Below are 18,179 nucleotides of genomic sequence, written 5' to 3'. Positions count from 1 at the left end.
GTATTGAACTACAGCGATTGAGCTCTACCGTGCCTTATATGGAAATAATGCCAATCTAGAATGCCCTTCAAACCAATCAGAAACAAGTATTCAACAATGTCATGGCATAAGTCTTTGATATTGAGTTGCTAAACTTGAAGTGTAAGAGTTAAGGTTTGAACTCAACCACAGTGGTGCAAGGTGTGTGTGTGGGGGGGGGCACAGACTCCTTCACATTTTTCTTGCTCCTCTTTGTCTGACATTAATAGTTGCAGAAATCTACACAAGTGTAAAGTTGAGGTTTAAACCCACAAACTTAAGGTTGAGACGGGGGATCTAACCATTGAGCCACAAAATCCTGCACGTTCTCTCTTGAACATACAACCTCAGAATCATGAGGCATACTTCTGTAATATTCTGCAGAATGAGGTGGCATTGTTTCTAGATGATAGTTCACTCCTGTAACAGTTTCTAGATGACGATGATAGTTCACTCCTGTAACAGTTTCTAGATGATAGTTCACACCTGTAACAGTTTCTAGATGATAGTTCACTCCTGTAACAGTTTCTAGATGACGATGATAGTTCACTCCTGTAACAGTTTCTAGATGACGATGATAGTTCACTCCTGTAACAGTTTCTAGATGATAGTTCACACCTGTAACAGTTTCTAGATGACAATGATAGTTCACACCTGTAACAGTTTCTAGATGATAGTTCACACCTGTAACAGTTTCTAGATGACGATGATAGTTCACTCCTGTAACAGTTTCTAGATGATAGTTCACTCCTGTAACAGTTTCTAGATGATAGTTCACTCCTGTAACAGTTTCTAGATGATAGTTCACACCTGTAACAGTTTCTAGATGATAGTTCACACCTGCAACAGTTTCTAGATGACGATGATAGTTCACTCCTGTAACAGTTTCTAGATGATAGTTCACACCTGTAACAGTTTCTAGATGACAATGATAGTTCACACCTGTAACAGTTTCTAGATGATAGTTCACACCTGTAACAGTTTCTAGATGACGATGATAGTTCACTCCTGTAACAGTTTCTAGATGATAGTTCACTCCTGTAACAGTTTCTAGATGATAGTTCACTCCTGTAACAGTTTCTAGATGATAGTTCACACCTGTAACAGTTTCTAGATGATAGTTCACACCTGCAACAGTTTCTAGATGACGATGATAGTTCTCTCCTGTAACAGTTTCTAGATGATAGTTCACACCTGTAACAGTTTCTAGATGACGATGATAGTTCACTCCTGTAACAGTTTCTAGATGATAGTTCACTCCTGTAACAGTTTCTAGATGATAGTTCACACCTGTAACAGTTTCTAGATGATAGTTCACACCTGCAACAGTTTCTAGATGACGATGATAGTTCACTCCTGTAACAGTTTCTAGATGATAGTTCACACCTGTAACAGTTTCTAGATGACGATGATAGTTCACTCCTGTAACAGTTTCTAGATGATAGTTCACACCTGTAACAGTTTCTAGATGACGATGATAGTTCACTCCTGTAACAGTTTCTAGATGATAGTTCACACCTGTAACAGTTTCTAGATGACGATGATAGTTCACTCCTGTAACAGTTTCTAGATGACGATGATAGTTCACTCCTGTAACAGTTTCTATATGACGATGATAGTTCACTCCTGTAACAGTTTCTATATGACGATGATAGTTCACTCCTGTAACAGTTTCTATATGACGATGATAGTTCACTCCTGTAACAGTTTCTAGATGACGATGATAGTTCACTCCTGTAACAGTTTCTAGATGATAGTTCACACCTGTAACAGTTTCTAGATGACGATGATAGTTCACTCCTGTAACAGTTTCTATGATAGATAACAGTTTCTATATGACGATGATAGTTCACCTGTAACAGTTTCTTTCGATGATAGATGTAACAGTTTCTATATGACGATGATAGTTCACTCCTGTAACAGTTTCTATATGACGATGATAGTTCACTCCTGTAACAGTTTCTATATGACGATGATAGTTCACTCCTGTAACAGTTTCTATATGACGATGATAGTTCACTCCTGTAACAGTTTCTAGATGACGATGATAGTTCAGTACTAGATGATGCTTTAGTAAACAGAATTGGAATTTGAACTGAAGGAAAGATGGCCAGCACTTTGACAGAATAAGCTTAACTTTTATTGAACACATCTCAGTAACTGGTTTTACAATAATGCATCCATACAATATAAGTAATCCGTTTAAGGATTTCTAAGGCATGAAACCAAACCTCTGTCCCTCTACTCTTTTTTGTGTTCAAGCCATTCATTCTATTCTGGATGACCGAGGGATAACCCTACACCCACATATACACAATCCAACCCCCCTTCCTCACCCACCCTTAGTCCCACCATAACTGAATTAGGGCTGGGATTCAATCCGACTGAGATTCAATCCCAGCCAAGAACATTATAATGATAAAGATGATCCTCAAAAAACATTAAAATTGCCTTTGTGCACAAAATGATACATGGTGTGTAAATATAAACACTAAAATAAAAGTTGTTTTGTGGCATGTGTGTGTGCAAGTTTGTGCCTTTTTAGAGTATAATTTTGTATAAAAGTAATGGGCCTCAAACTGTGTGTGTGTGTGTTCTAAGCTTCGTACTTCTTCCCGGATCGGTGGATCTGCTGGTACAAAGTCATGGAGAAGGCCATACCCAGGAGCTGCAGACAGGAAGTCACATCAATCACACTGCAACAACATCATTATACACACATACACACACACACACCTTACCTGTATGACCAGAACACACATGGCGATGGTTCCCAGCAGGTGTTTATTGTCATCCAGCCACTCCTCCACCTTCTCATAGCAACCCTGACAAGAGAAGAACATACAATCTTGAGAAGTGAAAAAGGACACTCCTACACAGGAATACACACACTCCCTGATGGGAGGGAGAAGATCAGACACACACTCCCTGATGGGAGGGAGAAGATCAGACACACACTCCCTGATGGGAGGGAGAAGATCAGACACACACTCCCTGGTGGGAGGGAGAAGTTCAGACACACACTCCCTGGTGGGAGGGAGAAGTTCAGACACACACTCCCTGGTGGGAGGGAGAAGATCAGACACACACTCCCTGGTGGGAGGGAGAAGATCAGACACACACTCCCTGGTGGGAGGGAGAAGATCAGACACACACTCCCTGGTGGGAGGGAGAAGATCAGACACACACTCCCTGGTGGGAGGGAGAAGATCAGACACACACTCCCTGGTGGGAGGGAGAAGATCAGACACACACTCCCTGGTGGGAGGGAGAAGATCAGACACACACTCCCTGGTGGGAGGGAGAAGATCAGACACACACTCCCTGGTGGGAGGGAGAAGATCAGACACACACTCCCTGGTGGGAGGGAGAAGGACACACACTCCCTGGTGGGAGGGAAGATCAGACACACACTCCCTGGTGGGAGGAGAAGATCAGACACACACTCCCTGGTGGGAGGGAGAAGATCAGACACACACTCCCTCAGACACACTCCCTGGTGGGAGGGAGAAGGACTCCCTGGTGGGAGGGAGAAGATCAGACACACACACTCCCTGGTGGGAGGGAGAAGATCAGACACACACTCCCTGGTGAGAAGATCAGACACACACTCCCTGGTGGGAGGGAGAAGATCAGACATTTTTAAACAAACACAAACTGACCCGTGTCCAGAACTGGTTGGTGGCATTGCGCCCACAGTCCTGGTAGATATCCCGACAGCAGTGGTCAGGAACCACCTTCTCCTGCAGGGCAGTGTGCCAGTCTGTGTACCCATTCACCCCACAACAATGCCACTGACAGGGAGAGAGAGGAGACAGGGTTATATATTGCACCTCTCCCTTGTGGAATGCTATGCTATTAGTGTGGCGTTATATGGTAGATCATTAGTAGTTAGGTACCGTACCTCTGTCTGTATGGTGTTCCAGGCGTTATATGGTAGATCATTAGTAGTTAGGTACTGTACCTCTGTCAGTATGGTGTTCCAGGCGTTATATGGTAGATCATTAGTAGTAAGGTACTGTACCTCTGTCTGTATGGTGTTCCAGGCGTTATATGGTAGATCATTAGTAGTTAGGTACTGTACCTCTGTCTGTATGGTGTTCCAGGCGTTGCGGAGGCCAGCGTTGTTGTTGGTGCTGTACAGAGCAAGTCCCTCTTGCAGGTCCTGTCTGGCGTTATCACTCACCTGCACACACAGTGGATCATGAGAAATGTAGGCAGAGGCACTATGGGTACAGGAACCATAGGAGGAAGGATAACATGGGGTTGAATTGACAGGAGGCTTCTATGGGAGTCTTACATTGTCTGTGTATACGAAGAACAGGATGAGAAGGATCAGCTCCGCCAACAGAATAACCAACAACGTGATGAAAAACTACAGGGAAGAAGAGAGAGGGGCAGGTGAGGTTACCAATGTGCCAAGCAATGTAGTGTGGTGCATCGTGTGTCGTGTAGTTCACTCACACTCAGCAGCAGACACTTGTTCTCCTTGATGGCACCCAGGCAACCCAGGAAGCCTGTAACCATGATGACAGCACCCAGGGTGATGATGAGGTTGGCAGCAGAGATGGAGGGGAAGGATGGTGATAGGGTGGCAAAGCTGCTCTGAGACACAGACAACCACACCCCCACACCCAACAAACCACAGCCCCCCAACTGAAAGAGGCAGAATAAAATATAAATACATGATTATTGTCATTACTCTAATCATTATTATACCCTTTGTAAGTCGCTCTGGATAAGAGCGTCTGCTAAATGACTTAAATGTAAATGTATACTATGATTTAATAATAAAATAATGCAGAATCAGAAGATCAATTCGTTTGAAAATCATTATGTGTATAGTGAGTTTGTTCACCCACCCAGAAGAGCAGGTTGAAGAGGAACAGCATGTATTTGACGCAGCAGAGGCAGCCGCGAGCCATGGTGAAGCTGTGACAATCTGCAAATAAAACGGCAGTGTTTATTATGCAAAACTTTTGTGAAGAATTTGTACGTTTCTCCCTTGCAAATGATCAGCAATCGACTACAATTCATACGTGACTGAATATCTCGATGACTTCAAACATTGTTCGAACTTGTTTCCTTTTAGTCGTTACAACGGAGTGTATTTCCATAGGCACTAGTAAATAGTAATACTGCACTCACCTCACTTGCGAAACTATTGTAATTCCTCAAGAAACCACCAGTGCAGCGTTAACAAAGTAAACAAATCAAAACTCGCAGGTATAGAAGGGTTGGTTGTTTAGCAACAAAATCAACGCTTGCACAACTATAGGGCAAAACCCGCGGGTTTGCCTTTACATTACTGACAACATGTAAACTGTATTTCGAATTCAATGTTTATTAAACACATAAATACATGTGCACAATGAGCAATTGTCTATCAAATACATCGTTAAAGTTGTTAGTTAGTTTGCGAATTTGGGCCATAGCATTGACATGAAATCTGTCAAAACAAGACATGGTATCAAGAAAATGAGCCACTTACGATTCCCTACATGGCACTTCTCATTCTGGCGTGCAATCTGGTCATCCAGAACCACAAGACGCTGACTTCTGCCCCCATAGAATCATGCACATTGTTTTCGTGACATGTCCAGCTAACCCATCTATTAAAATGTCGAGAGTTTTTTGCTCCCCCAAAAATTGGTTGATCTTTTGAGAGATTACAACAGACTACGGGCTACATTTCCCCAGGTGAATATACATAAAGATGAGTAGCTCCTATCCATCTGCTTCACATGTACCAGTGAAAATATACTCCGCTGTAATTCCCCAGCGGAACCACGAGGGCAGAGTTTGCTCAAGATTGAACGTAACTAGCTAGAGTCCTATGGACTAAAGCAACGTTTTCATAATTATGTAGGCTATCCAGTTCACTCCTGATATAGAAGTGTTTGGGAACGTCGTATATACGAGCACAATGCCAAAACCTCCAGGTAGCCCCGCAGAAATAACAGAAAATGCATTTGAAAAGAAAAGAACATACCGAACAATGTTTTGATTTAGTCACTTATTTCATGGGAAAGGGATGCCCTCTTGGGGTCGTGTTGAGGCATGCCAATTGATACTATTTGAACATGTAAACTGTTCTCGTAATAATTTTACCACTTAGATAAGGAATTAGATGGTGCCGTCGAGCCTTCAGCGGATGGACCTGTAAGACAAAGCACACACAACTATTTCATGTAGGCCTACTGTTGTTGTATGTAGTAGAAACTTAGTTATGTTCTTCTGTAAATTATTTACCGAGCCAATAACAGTGTGGTGGGCTCTGACACACACACACAAAGAGAGAGAGAGAAATCTACAATCACTTTTAGGCCAAATACAGAATAATACATCAGATTACACTCCCTCTTCATCTTTTTTCTACATCGCTACCACAGGAAGTGAAATTGGGTGAGGATCGAGAAAGAAGCATTGTTGCTCGCTCTAGGATGTGTTATGTTACTGTTTGAATCTGATAGTGTTATGATGTAACTTGTGTTAAAAGAAAATGTCAACATTGTTTAGCAGCCAGGTCCAATGGTTTTGGCCACACTTCTGATTTCATTAGTTAACGTTGTAAACATATAACTTTGGTCGTGCGTAAATCTTTACAAGCATATATTCTCATCAAAAGTTTAGAACATTACACAGACTGGATTGATACCCAGACTATTGGGATGATTTTAGACTTGTCCTAAACACCATGGCCGAAGTATCCAGACCAAAGAGATGATTCCGTACCGTAACTGTGCCAGCTCGAGTTCAGCTCATCCTCATTTCAACCATCTCCTGACTACTGCGACCGACCTCTATCCGGTTTTCCAGCGTAGAATTCGCGATAATGCAGAAGTTAACAAATCCGATTGTATTCTTTTTGTAGGCTATATTTAAACTTTCCTGCTGTCGTCGATGAATCGCAGGCGGAGTATTTTCTCTCAGAAGGGCGGAAACTGGTCTGGAGGCGTGACTGTGGTGGGGAGGAATTATGTTACCGAATGGAACTGCAACGAGAGTATGGGACGTCCTGGGAGATAATGGATTTATGTGTGTGTGTGACTGTGTTGCCATTTTTCTTTCATGGTACATTATCTAATAATAATGTGTAGCCTAACAGAACATAACTGCACACAAATACAAACACGGCCCCAAAGCCAAGTGAGAATTTAATAAAGATGAATCATACCAACATTAATAATTATAAATACTTTAGACATGACTGTACAGATAAACTCCAAATGACAATACAAAATATACAAAACAGTGACAGTTCCTTTCATTTGCAGCCCTATAATATCCATAGCATTAAGCAGGGATGTGTTCCCCTGTGTTGTAGGGTCTAGGGTGGAGAGCCAAACCACTTTCCAGTTTCAGTCAGAATCATGGGAACAAGTACCTTTGCAGAGAAAACTGGAGTGGCTGGAGCCACGATGGAGTTCTCAGGAATAAACAGAGCCCAGGAGACATGAAGAGGAGTGGAACTCAGTGCCAACCCTCTCTTCTTTCTCTCTCCCTTCCTCTCTTTTTTCTCTCCCTTTCTCTCTTCTTCCTTCCTTCCTCTCTTCTATCTTCCTTACTCTTCTTTTTCTCTCTCTTTCTTCCTTACTCTCTTATCCCTTTCTCTCTCTTCTTCCTTCCTTACTCTCTTCTCCCTTTCTCTCTCTTCCTTCCTTCCTCTCTTCTTTCTTTCTCTCTCTTCTTCCTTCCTTCCTCTCTTCTTCCTTCCTTCCTCTCTTCTTCCTTCCTTCCTCTCTTCTTCCTTCCTCTCTTCTTCCTTCCTTCCTTCCTTCCTCTCTTCTTCCTTCCTTCCTCTCTTCTTCCTTCCTTCCTCTCTTCTTCCTTCCTCTCTTCTTCCTTCCTTCCTTCCTCTCTTCTTCCTTCCTTCCTCTCTTCTTCCTTCCTCTCTTCTTCCTTCCTTCCTCTCTTCTTCCTTCCTTCCTCTCTTCTTCCTTCCTTCCTTCCCCTCTTCTTCCTTCCTTCCTTCCTTCCTTCCTTCCTTCCTTCCTTCCTTCCTTCCTTCCTTCCTTCCTTCCTCTCTTCTTCCTGCCTTCCTTCCTTCCTCTCTTCCTTCCTTCCTTCCTCTCTTCTTCCTGCCTTCCTTCCTCTCTTCTTCCTTCCTTCCTTCCACTCTTCTTCCTTCCTTCCTCTCTTCTATCTTCCTTCCTTCCTTCCTTCCTTCCTTCCTTCCTTCCTTCCTTCCTTCCTTCCTTCCTTCCTTCCTTCCTTCCTTACTCTCTTCTTCCTTCCTTACTCTTTCCTTCCTTCCTTCCTTCCTTCCTTCCTTCCTTCCTTCCTTCCTTCCTTCCTCTCTTCTTCCTTCCTTCCTCTCTTCTTTCTTCCTTACTCTCTTCTCCCTTTCTCTCTCTTCTTCCTTCCTTCCTTCCTCTCTTCTTCCTTCCTTCCTCTCTTCTTTCTTTCTCTCTCTTCTTTCTTTCTTGCTCATCGTTACCCCCAGACCCATCTCTCAGACTGGGATGACTTCAGCTGTACCGACTCACTGCTGTCTCCCTCCCTCTGCTGAAAGATAGAGATACACACAGGGTTAATACACACACACACGATTATACACACAGGGTTAACACACACACACACACAGGTACCTTGTTGGCGATGGCCCTGAGCTTGCCGAGCAGTGAGGGTTTGTGGGAGTAGACCACGTCATCTTCAGGCTCCTCCCCCTCGGCCAGGGCACAGCTATCCGCCACCGGCAGCTCACATTCCTTATTGGCTGACATCACCAATCGTGAATACTTATACTCCAGCCTGACATGGGGCGCCATAGTGACACAGAAACACACAGAGATGCAGGAGTCAGGAGCGTTGTACTACAGCCTATGGCAGGGCTGTCCAACCCTGTTTCTGGAGAGCTACTGTCCTGAATCAGGTTGGTTACAACTGGGGTTGGAGTGAAAACCTACAGAAGGGAAGCTCTCCAGGAACAGGGTTAGACAGCCCTGGAATATGGCTGGGATGGTTATTTGATAAACAGGTGTCAGGCAATCACCTCTTGTTCTTCTTCCAGAAATAGAAGGTGAGAGAAACGAGCAGCACAGCTAAGAAGGCCCCGCCCCCTACCCCCACCTTTAGCCATAGGGCAATGGCCTCGCATGGGGCGGAGCTCTTAGCTGGCAGGGACATGCCTTTGGTGCACAGCTTTGGCTCATTCCACACAGACAGAGTCACCTACAGAGAGAGAGAGGTGAGAGGGAAGGAGGGGGGAAGTGATGGAGAGAGAGTAGAGAAAGTGAGAAAGTAGGTTCAATTGAAATACCAAGAGGTGAAAGTAAGAGTAGCATGAGTGTGTAAAAGGAGATGAAGAGAGAGGGAATAGAGGGAGTATAGGTTACCTGGACCCCTCCCTTGCAGGCTCCCTCTATCTGGTGATAGTCATCCTGGGTGCAGTGGGGACAGGCGCTCACACTCTCCCATAGGAAGTGAAACGTACAGCCGTCACATGTACCTGCAGGGCACGCACTGCACACACACATGCACACAGGAGAAATGTAGAAGGAGCTAATGAAAATTCACATACAAATAATACAAACGTTTTCAGCTCAGATGTTGAGCAGACAGTCAGACAGGTGATGTTGAGCAGACAGTCAGACAGGTAATGTTGAGCAGACAGTCAGACAGGTGATGTTGAGCAGACAGTCAGACAGGTGATGTTGAGTAGACAGTCAGACAGGTGATGTTGAGCAGACAGTCAGACAGGTAATGTTGAGCAGAAAGTCAGACAGGTGATGTTGAGCAGACAGGTGATGTTGAGCAGACAGTCAGACAGGTGATGTTGAGCAGACAGTCAGACAGGTAATGTTGAGCAGACAGTCAGACAGGTGATGTTGAGCAGACAGTCAGACAGGTAATGTTGAGCAGACAGTCAGACAGGTAATGTTGAGCAGACAGTCAGACAGGTGATGTTGAGCAGACAGTCAGACAGGTAATGTTGAGCAGACAGTCAGACAGGTAATGTTGAGCAGACAGTCAGACAGGTGATGTTGAGCAGACAGTCAGACAGGTAATGTTGAGCAGACAGTCAGACAGGTGATGTTGAGCAGACAGTCAGACAGGTAATGTTGAGCAGACAGTCAGACAGGTAATGTTGAGCAGACAGTCAGACAGGTGATGTTGAGCAGACAGTCAGACAGGTAATGTTGAGCAGACAGTCAGACAGGTGATGTTGAGCAGACAGTCAGACAGGTAATGTTGAGCAGACAGTCAGACAGGTAATGTTGAGCAGACAGTCAGACAGGTGATGTTGAGCAGACAGTCAGACAGGTAATGTTGAGCAGACAGTCAGACAGGTGATGTTGAGCAGACAGTCAGACAGGTAATGTTGAGCAGACAGTCAGACAGGTGATGTTGAGCAGACAGTCAGACAGGTAATGTTGAGCAGACAGTCAGACAGGTAATGTTGAGCAGACAGTCAGACAGGTGATGTTGAGCAGACAGTCAGACAGGTAATGTTGAGCAGACAGTGAGACAGGTGATGTTGAGCAGACAGTCAGACAGGTAATGTTGAGCAGACAGTCAGACAGGTGATGTTGAGCAGACAGTCAGACAGGTGATGTTGAGTAGACAGTCAGACAGGTGATGTTGAGCAGACAGTCAGACAGGTGATGTTGAGCAGACAGTCAGACAGGTGATGTTGAGCAGACAGTCAGACAGGTGACGTTGAGCAGACAGTCAGACAGGTGATGTTTAGCAGACAGTCAGACAGGTGATGTTTAGCAGACAGGTGACGTTGAGCAGACAGTCAGACAGATGATGTTGAGCAGACAGGTGATGTTTAGCAGACAGTCAGACAGGTGATGTTGAACAGACAGTCAGACAGGTGACATTGAGCAGACAGTCAGACAGGTGACGTTGAGCAGACAGTCAGACAGATGATGTTGAGCAGACAGGTGATGTTGAGCAGACAGTCAGACAGGTGATGTTGAGCAGACAGTCAGACAGGTAATGTTGAGCAGACAGTCAGACAGGTGATGTTGAGTAGACAGTCAGACAGGTGATGTTGAGCAGACAGTCAGACAGGTGACGTTGAGCAGACAGTCAGACAGGTGATGTTTAGCAGACAGTCAGACAGGTGATGTTTAGCAGACAGGTGACGTTGAGCAGACAGTCAGACAGGTGATGTTGAGCAGACAGTCAGACAGGTGATGTTGAGCAGACAGTCAGACAGGTGACGTTGAGCAGACAGTCAGACAGGTGACGTTGAGCAGACAGTCAGACAGATGATGTTGAGCAGACAGGTGATGTTGAGCAGACAGTCAGACAGGTGATGTTGAGCAGACAGTCAGACAGGTGATGTTGAGCAGACAGTCAGACAGGTAATGTTGAGCAGACAGTCAGACAGGTAATGTTGAGCAGACAGTCAGACAGGTGATGTTGAGCAGACAGTCAGACAGGTGACGTTGAGCAGACAGTCAGACAGGTGATGTTGAGCAGACAGGTGATGTTGAGCAGACAGTCAGACAGGTAATGTTGAGCAGACAGTCAGACAGGTAATGTTGAGCAGACAGTCAGACAGGTGATGTTGAGCAGACAGTCAGACAGGTGACGTTGAGCAGACAGTCAGACAGGTGACGTTGAGCAGACAGTCAGACAGGTGTGTGTACCTGGGCACTGTGAGTTGCCCGCGGTCCATCTTCTCTGGGTTGCAGCGTATTGTCATGACCGCACTCCGACCACGCTCACAGGATCCAGTCGCTTGAGTAGACCTGAGAAAGAGAGAGTCAAACACAAACACACAAATCAAATTCTATTTGTCACATTGGCCGAATACAACAGGTGTAGACCTTAATGTAAAATGCTTACTTACAAGCCCTTGACCAGCAATAAAGTTCAAGAAAGCGTGAAGAAAATATTTACTGAATAAACTAAAGTTAAAAAAAATACAAAGTAACAAAATAATGAGGCTATATACAGGGTCAATGTGCATGGGTACAGGTTAGTCAAGGTCACTTGTACATGTAGGTGTGGGTAAAGTGAATATGCATAGATAATAGACATCGCATAGATAATAGACAGACTGATCTTCACTGGAACCATTCAACTATGAATGCAGTTCTATGGCGTCTAGCTCTACGCTGGCCTACCTGTAGAAGAAGTTGATGTCTGGAATGCCTTTTGAGTTGTCAGAGAAGAGTTCTGGTCTGGCGTTTATTCCGTCTAAATCACTGTCCACTGTCGCTCCTGAGAGAGAGACGGGAAGAGATGGAGAAAATAACTTTCAAATGAAATGATTGAAAATAAATCCGATTTTAGATCAAGAGTATACATTGTGCTCTGGATATATGACTACTAGTGGTTGTGGCACTGTCCTATAACCATTATGAAGGCACTATTCGATTGCCATCTCACCGAGGAAGGTATCAGCCAGACTGATAGACTGGGATGCCAGAGCCATCCTGAAGCCCCGCCCATCCGCAGGAATGATGGTTGATTGACAGATGAAGCTGTCCACTGAGTTGACAAACTGGGTGGAATCACTCCCCATGTCCTTGTTGGCGAGATCGGTGACATTATCTGTGCAGACAGCTGCCATCTTCCCCTGAAACAGAACACACAACGACAACCCTGAGGTATGTGTGTGTTATCTAGTGTCCACACAAGCTGATGCATGCGTGCATGAATGTGTGTGTGTGTGTGCATGCGTGAATGTGTGTGTGTGTGTGTGCATGCGTGAATGTGTGTGTGTTACCTGGTGTCCACACAGGCTGACGTTGAAGACGTGGAGGTACTTTGTGCCTTTAGAGGTGAAGCTGGGGCCGATGGTGAGCGAGGCCACGGTGCTCAGAGAGCTCAGGTCAAAGGTCAGGGTACGGTTGTGCTCCGTGTGACTGAAGGAGCAGTCGCTATAGCAACGAGAGTGCTCCTAGGAGGGGGCACAATAGCATCAAGTCAACACACATCGAACAAATAGTGGCTCACATGATACACACATGATAGTACCAATGCTAAAAACATTCTTATCCAGACCAGAGACGGTTAACTGTTGATCTGGATGAGAGTAAAACTCATAACTATGGCCCTGAGGATTTAATGTTATAAAGTGGTTCTAATGATTGTAATGGTTGCCTAAGGTTAGTTTCTAAGGTTGTAACTAATGGTTGTGTGATGATATGAGTTGTGTGTTTGTGTTTGTGTGTAATATAATACCTTGTTGCTCTTACTCCCGGGGCCACAGGGCAGACACGCGTCTTCTCCATATGTGTGGTGACCAGACAGGTATGTGTTGGGGGGGCACTCCTGGCACCGGTTGGTGTCTCTGTCAATGTAGAACCCAGCTGGGCATGGAATACACGACCCAGACCGCTGAGAACTCTGGGATAGGAGGGCACAGGCCCGGCACGCAGATGCCACGCCATCCTGGACATTTGTCACGCTCACCGAGTAGAGTATCACCACGTCACTGATGTACCGCCGCACCTAGATACACCCACGTCAATATATTATATGTAAGTACATCTGTATATGTATGTAAGTGTGTCTGTGTAGTATGTCTGTGTGCAGTGTCACTATGTGTATGTGTGAGAGAGTGTATGTGTTTTGTGCGAGTGTGTGTGTACTCACGTCCTGAGCCTGGTTGGTCCTCTGGAAGGCCCAAGTGTATGATACGGATGCATTCCTGGTCATGATGTGTGTGTAACTCTGTCGTTCCTTACTGCCCTCCCATGACTCCACCACTGTGGTGCTCTTCCTGTTCACATCCTGCAGGGGGCGACACACACACAGGGTTTATATGGCAGCGGATCACTCTGGTTTACAATTTGCACAGTGACTGGTTTATCTGAAATCTCACTGCTTTACTGTGATTTAGTTGTGTATATTGTGTACTGTGATTGGTTGTGTTTGTTCAAATATACTTTGGTTTCATTTGGATACATGGTTTGTTTTAATTGAGTCTACTGCAGGGTTTATCAACTAGATTCAGCCGAGGGCCGATGTTTTCTTGAGTGGATTGACCGCAAGAAGCCCAAACATAATATTTGACTAAAACATAATAACTTCAAACCTTGCGTACATTTGTATACGGTCACATATATCTCTCTATTATATGTGGGAATACTTGGGAACAGATTTACAAAATTAAAACAATTTGTAACTGATTTGCTGGTGTGTTTTTACAGTGTTTTATGTCCAACAATTACATTTTGTATTATTTCTTTGGGCTCAGCGGGTTGCCAGTTGGGGAACCCTGTTCTGCTTTATATGGCTTTACTAACAAACATAGATATTGATATGTATTTATCCAATAGCAATATGAAAGTAGGTCACTCATGTATTGGCTATTATGTCATACTGACTATGCTGGGTAGGGTAATATTGATTTACTGTCTGATACACTGTTGATATTGCCAGTAACATTTCCCTGAGATCCTAGACACATACTCGTGCAGATGTGAATGGTCTGACACACACCATCATGAAGTAGAGTTCACAGTCGGCAGAGCAGATTGTCTCGAAGACGAAGGTGATCCGGCCAAACTCAGTCCCGGTCATCCCAGCAAGTGATGTGGGTAACCTGACAGAACACACACACCCACACACAGGGCCAATAAAAAATTATATTTCACAATAATCATAGCCATGTGTTCATTCTGGCCATATGACCTAACCAGGAAAAACCTGAGAGCTCTAACAATAATACACAGTCAAGCCAAGACTAACTTGAAGCCAGGAACATGCAGGTTCAGGATGAGGTAATCGTTATCCGAGCCTCCAGCACCGCTGCGGATGTGATCCCCTGCCACCTCCCAGCCTGAACAACAACATATTACTGTGATTACACATTCTATTAAACACACATCTATATTCCTTACAGGGGCGGCAGGTAGCCTAGTTGTTAGAGCGTTGGGCCAGTTACCAAAAGGTTCCTGGATCGAATCCCCGAGTTGACAAGGTAAAAATATGTCGTTCTGCCCCTAAACAAGGCAGTTAACCCACTGTTCCCCGGGAGGACGTCATTGTTAATAAGAATTTGTTCTTAATTGACTTGCCTAGTTAAATAAAGGTAAAATAATAACAATCTGAGGGACACCTCATATCTATTAAACATATATCTATGCTCCCATCAGTCAGAGAGAGACAGAGTTATTACATACCCAGCAGGATGTCTATATTAGACATATTTACTATTCACCCATGTGTACTACTACAATCATATCACATATCTCTTGACCCTAATCACCCGAGACACGTCTCTGTCTCACCGTTCATGTCGTCACATTTGGAGTTGCCCACGTTGAAGCAGGAAGTCTTCATGTTGGAAGGGAGGACGTTCCACCATTTATACTCATACCCCAGTACTGGCTCTGTCCCCGCAGGACACTCCTCACACACTGGGACAGACACACACAATCGTCAATACAGGCGTGTGTGTGTGTGTACTGTAAGTGTGTGTATGTGCACTGTTTATGTTTACATATAGTATGTGTGTGTGTGTGTGTGTGTGTGTGTGTGTGTGTGTGTGTGTGTGTGTGTGTGTGTGTGTGTGTGTGTGTGTGTGTGTGTGTGTGTGTGTGTGTGTGTGTGTGTGTACCTGAGGTGCCGTCAGAGTGTGTTCCAGGAGGACAGGGGAAGCAGGTGGAGTCGTTGGTGTTGTAGTAACCAGGGTTACAGGGAGGGCAGGCCTCTCTCTCCCCTGTAGGGGGCAGTGCCACAGCGCCCGTCACATTCTCCTCACAGATCCTCGGCTCCACCCACCGGTACATCACCTGAGTCTGTCACCACGGCAACCACAGCAGTTACATCACAACCATAGAGATACTATGCACAGGATGTCTTATGTATTGTAATCTAATGTATATGACCACAGCCTTCTCTCTCTATATGCACACTATGTGTGTGTGACTTACCTTTCCCTCGCTGTCGCAGGCTGTGTGTATCTGAAAGTAATCCTTCTCTGAACACGGAGGCCTCTCCTTACACTGTGACCATCCTTCATCTGAGGGAAAGAGTGAAAGAGAGAGAGACAGTGGATATTTTAACTGGTATCTACTGATACATTTCAATGTGTGTGTGTGTGTGTGTGTGTGTGTGTGTCTAGTACATACGTGAGTACTGTGTGTCGGGGCAGGGAGTACAGGAGGCGGCTCCCTTGTTAGACGATGTGTTCCTGGGGCAGGGCTGGCAGGAGGAGGAGCCAGGGGAGGAGCTAAACCAGCCTGGTCGGCACGGGAAACACTCCGAGGTGTAGGCAACACCTAGAAAGAGACACATTAATTCATTAAGATGTAGATTCGGCTGTCGTCTCTGTGGTCTCATTTCCTAGATCTAAGAAGGACGAGTTCTGGAGTGGGTAAGAACCTGTGATACTACACTGCCTTGACCAAACACATTACAGAGGCATGCAGAATGGGAGAGAGAATAGAGGTGAGTGTGAAGATGGGGACTACGGGTACGTGTGGTCTTTACCCTCAATCTGGATGTTCCTGAGCAACACTGGTTTAACCATCTTCCCTCCGACCAGGATCCCGGTCGTCCTCCAGTACAGTATGTTAGTGCCAGACTTCAGATTCACCTGAGTCACATGTCACACAGTATGTTGCACACAGATTATGTTACACACATCACACACCAATCATATAACACACACGGGTCACACACACTGCCTTCCTCCTCACCGTGTGTGTGTCCCACTCTCCGTTGGTGGTGAGTTTGATCCACTTCTGATCGTCTGTCTGGGCCATCTCCTGACACTGCTCGTTCTGGACCTGAATACGCGTCACCACGGTAACCACTCAGAATATTGCATCACATGATTCTCTCGCTTTCAATCAGCAGCTGATTCTCCTCACCACAGAAAAGCACTCAATTGCCCACATCTATTGATGTAAAGCCATTGATGTACAAAAATATATGAATGCACAATTAAAGTCTTCTCTGCTACCGCAAAACAGACCCACTTTTTATCTCTACGTACGTCAACCAGCTACAAAAAAAGGTAATAAATGAACTGATATAAGCTTCAGCAGGGAGGAGAGAGTCAGACTCACATAGAACTCAAAAAAGATGTTGTTGTCAGGGTACTGGTAGCTAAAGGAGACAGAGCCCTGCTGCTCCAGATGCACAGCGTAGACCAGAGACACGGTGCACTCATCACGACTAGACTCCAGATACACGCCCTGCGGCGTCCACGACGAGCTACAGTACACAGAGAGAAAGAGAATACAGGACTACTGTGAGTGTGTGTGTGTGACTGAATGTGTAGTAAATGTGTGTGTGTTTTACTATTCTTGTGGGGACCAGAAGTTTTCACAAGGATAGTAAAACAAGGAAAATGTTATCCACAGGGACAAAGGCTAATTTATGTTTAGGGTTACAGGTTAAGGGTTAGAATCAGGTTTAGGGTTAGGGTTAGGTGTTAAGGTTAGGGTTTGCGTTGGGTATTAGGGGTTAGGGATAGAGTTAGGAGTTAGGGGTTAGGGGTTAGGGGTTAGGGTTAAGAGTTAGGGTTTTGAATGTGAATCAACTTTTTGGTCCCCACAAAGACAGGAAAACAGACATGTGTGTTACCTATTACAGGCCTGACTCTCCTCTCCACTGGGTCCTGGGTCCATGTAGGTGGCCAGGCTGGTGAAGCCGGCAGGGATAGTGTCCCATTGGTCGAAACGCACCCCACTGCCCAGCGAATAGGAGCCGGCAGCACACGGCGTACATTGCTGAGCGGACATCTCGAGGAACTCTCCCACCGCACACGAGAATGCTGACAGACAGACAGGGAGAGAGGAGGGTCACACACACACAATGTGACACATTTACACCTAGACAGTATACATACAGTTGAAGTCGGAAGTTTACATACACCTTAGCCAAATACATTTAAACTCAGTTTTTCACAATTCCTGACATTTAATCATAGTAAAATTTCCCTGTCTTAGGTCAGTTAGGATCACCACTTTATTTTAAGAATGTGAAATGTCAGAATAATAGTAAAGATAATTATTTATTTCAGCATTTATTTCTTTCATCACATTCCCAGTGGGTCAGAAGTTTACATACACTCAACTAGTATTCGGTAGCATTGCCTTTAAATTGTTTAACTTGGGTCAAACATTTCGGGGAGCCTTCCACAACTTCTGAAGTATGCTTGGGGTCGTTGTCCATTTGGAAGACCCATTTGTGACCAAGCTTTAGCTTCCTGACTGATGTCTTGAGATGTTGCTTCA

General features: G+C 45.0%; 3 protein-coding genes across 5 annotated transcripts in view; all 3 read right to left on the bottom strand.

The window, feature by feature from the left end:
* Positions 1–211: 211 nt before the first annotated feature.
* LOC127914568 (uncharacterized) lies at positions 212–2,373 on the bottom strand. Its single transcript, XM_052491619.1, has 4 exons — positions 2,359–2,373; positions 1,783–1,871; positions 991–1,752; positions 212–474 (listed from the first exon to the last, which is right to left on the bottom strand). The coding sequence occupies exons 1-4, from the start codon at positions 2,371–2,373 to the stop codon at positions 372–374; spliced, it is 969 nt and encodes a 322-aa protein (XP_052347579.1). The 3' UTR covers positions 212–371.
* LOC118366341 (tetraspanin-9) lies at positions 2,136–6,982 on the bottom strand. Of its 3 annotated transcripts, none has more exons than XM_035748926.1 (9): positions 6,754–6,982; positions 6,011–6,178; positions 4,881–4,960; positions 4,483–4,674; positions 4,319–4,393; positions 4,103–4,204; positions 3,681–3,812; positions 2,760–2,843; positions 2,136–2,686 (listed from the first exon to the last, which is right to left on the bottom strand). In XM_035748926.1, the coding sequence occupies exons 3-9, from the start codon at positions 4,941–4,943 to the stop codon at positions 2,615–2,617; spliced, it is 720 nt and encodes a 239-aa protein (XP_035604819.1). In that variant the 5' UTR covers positions 4,944–4,960; positions 6,011–6,178; positions 6,754–6,982; the 3' UTR covers positions 2,136–2,614. The 3 variants fall into 3 exon arrangements, with proteins under 3 accessions (XP_035604819.1, XP_035604817.1, XP_035604820.1); XM_035748924.1 differs by having other exon boundaries at positions 6,130–6,178; positions 6,754–6,981; XM_035748927.2 differs by lacking the exons at positions 6,011–6,178; positions 6,754–6,982 and adding an exon at positions 5,510–5,959.
* Positions 6,983–7,156: 174 nt separating this feature from the next.
* The window catches only part of LOC118365978 (endosome/lysosome-associated apoptosis and autophagy regulator family member 2-like), a 15,127-nt gene continuing 4,104 nt past the window's right edge, over positions 7,157–18,179 (bottom strand). The window contains exons 3-22 of the mRNA XM_052492370.1: positions 17,527–17,716; positions 17,007–17,154; positions 16,635–16,724; positions 16,426–16,531; positions 16,065–16,214; positions 15,867–15,955; positions 15,551–15,731; positions 15,222–15,350; positions 14,680–14,770; positions 14,431–14,533; positions 13,582–13,719; positions 13,168–13,437; positions 12,710–12,883; positions 12,370–12,559; positions 12,105–12,201; positions 11,625–11,726; positions 9,357–9,483; positions 9,014–9,192; positions 8,610–8,772; positions 7,157–8,526 (exon numbers count right to left, since the gene is read on the bottom strand). Of these exons, the coding sequence (XP_052348330.1) occupies positions 8,455–8,526; positions 8,610–8,772; positions 9,014–9,192; positions 9,357–9,483; positions 11,625–11,726; positions 12,105–12,201; positions 12,370–12,559; positions 12,710–12,883; positions 13,168–13,437; positions 13,582–13,719; positions 14,431–14,533; positions 14,680–14,770; positions 15,222–15,350; positions 15,551–15,731; positions 15,867–15,955; positions 16,065–16,214; positions 16,426–16,531; positions 16,635–16,724; positions 17,007–17,154; positions 17,527–17,716 (2,789 nt within the window). The 3' untranslated portion in view covers positions 7,157–8,454. The remainder of the gene's footprint in view (positions 8,527–8,609; positions 8,773–9,013; positions 9,193–9,356; positions 9,484–11,624; positions 11,727–12,104; positions 12,202–12,369; positions 12,560–12,709; positions 12,884–13,167; positions 13,438–13,581; positions 13,720–14,430; positions 14,534–14,679; positions 14,771–15,221; positions 15,351–15,550; positions 15,732–15,866; positions 15,956–16,064; positions 16,215–16,425; positions 16,532–16,634; positions 16,725–17,006; positions 17,155–17,526; positions 17,717–18,179) is intronic.

Source organism: Oncorhynchus keta, chromosome 33, assembly GCF_023373465.1.
Source record: "Oncorhynchus keta strain PuntledgeMale-10-30-2019 chromosome 33, Oket_V2, whole genome shotgun sequence".
Lineage (NCBI taxonomy): Eukaryota > Metazoa > Chordata > Actinopteri > Salmoniformes > Salmonidae > Oncorhynchus > Oncorhynchus keta.
This window is presented reverse-complemented; position numbering and strand designations above follow the sequence as displayed.

What these genes read in the sequence shown, in the direction of transcription:
- LOC127914568 (XM_052491619.1), bottom strand. An exon ending in TCATCTAGAAACTGTTACAG is followed by an intron (nt 1,753 to 1,782) that starts GTGTGAACTATC and finishes AAACTGTTACAG; the next exon opens with GAGTGAACTATCATCGTCAT. An exon ending in TCATCTAGAAACTGTTACAG is followed by an intron (nt 475 to 990) that starts GTGTGAACTATC and finishes AAACTGTTACAG; the next exon opens with GAGTGAACTATCATCGTCAT.
- LOC118366341 (XM_035748926.1), bottom strand. Translation starts at nt 4,943, where the DNA reads ATGGCTCGCGGCTGCCTCTGCTGCGTCAAATACATGCTGTTCCTCTTC. An exon ending in ACAAGTGTCTGCTGCTGAGT is followed by an intron (nt 4,394 to 4,482) that starts GTGAGTGAACTA and finishes TCTTCCCTGTAG; the next exon opens with TTTTTCATCACGTTGTTGGT. An exon ending in TCTTCGTATACACAGACAAT is followed by an intron (nt 4,205 to 4,318) that starts GTAAGACTCCCA and finishes CTGTGTGTGCAG; the next exon opens with GTGAGTGATAACGCCAGACA.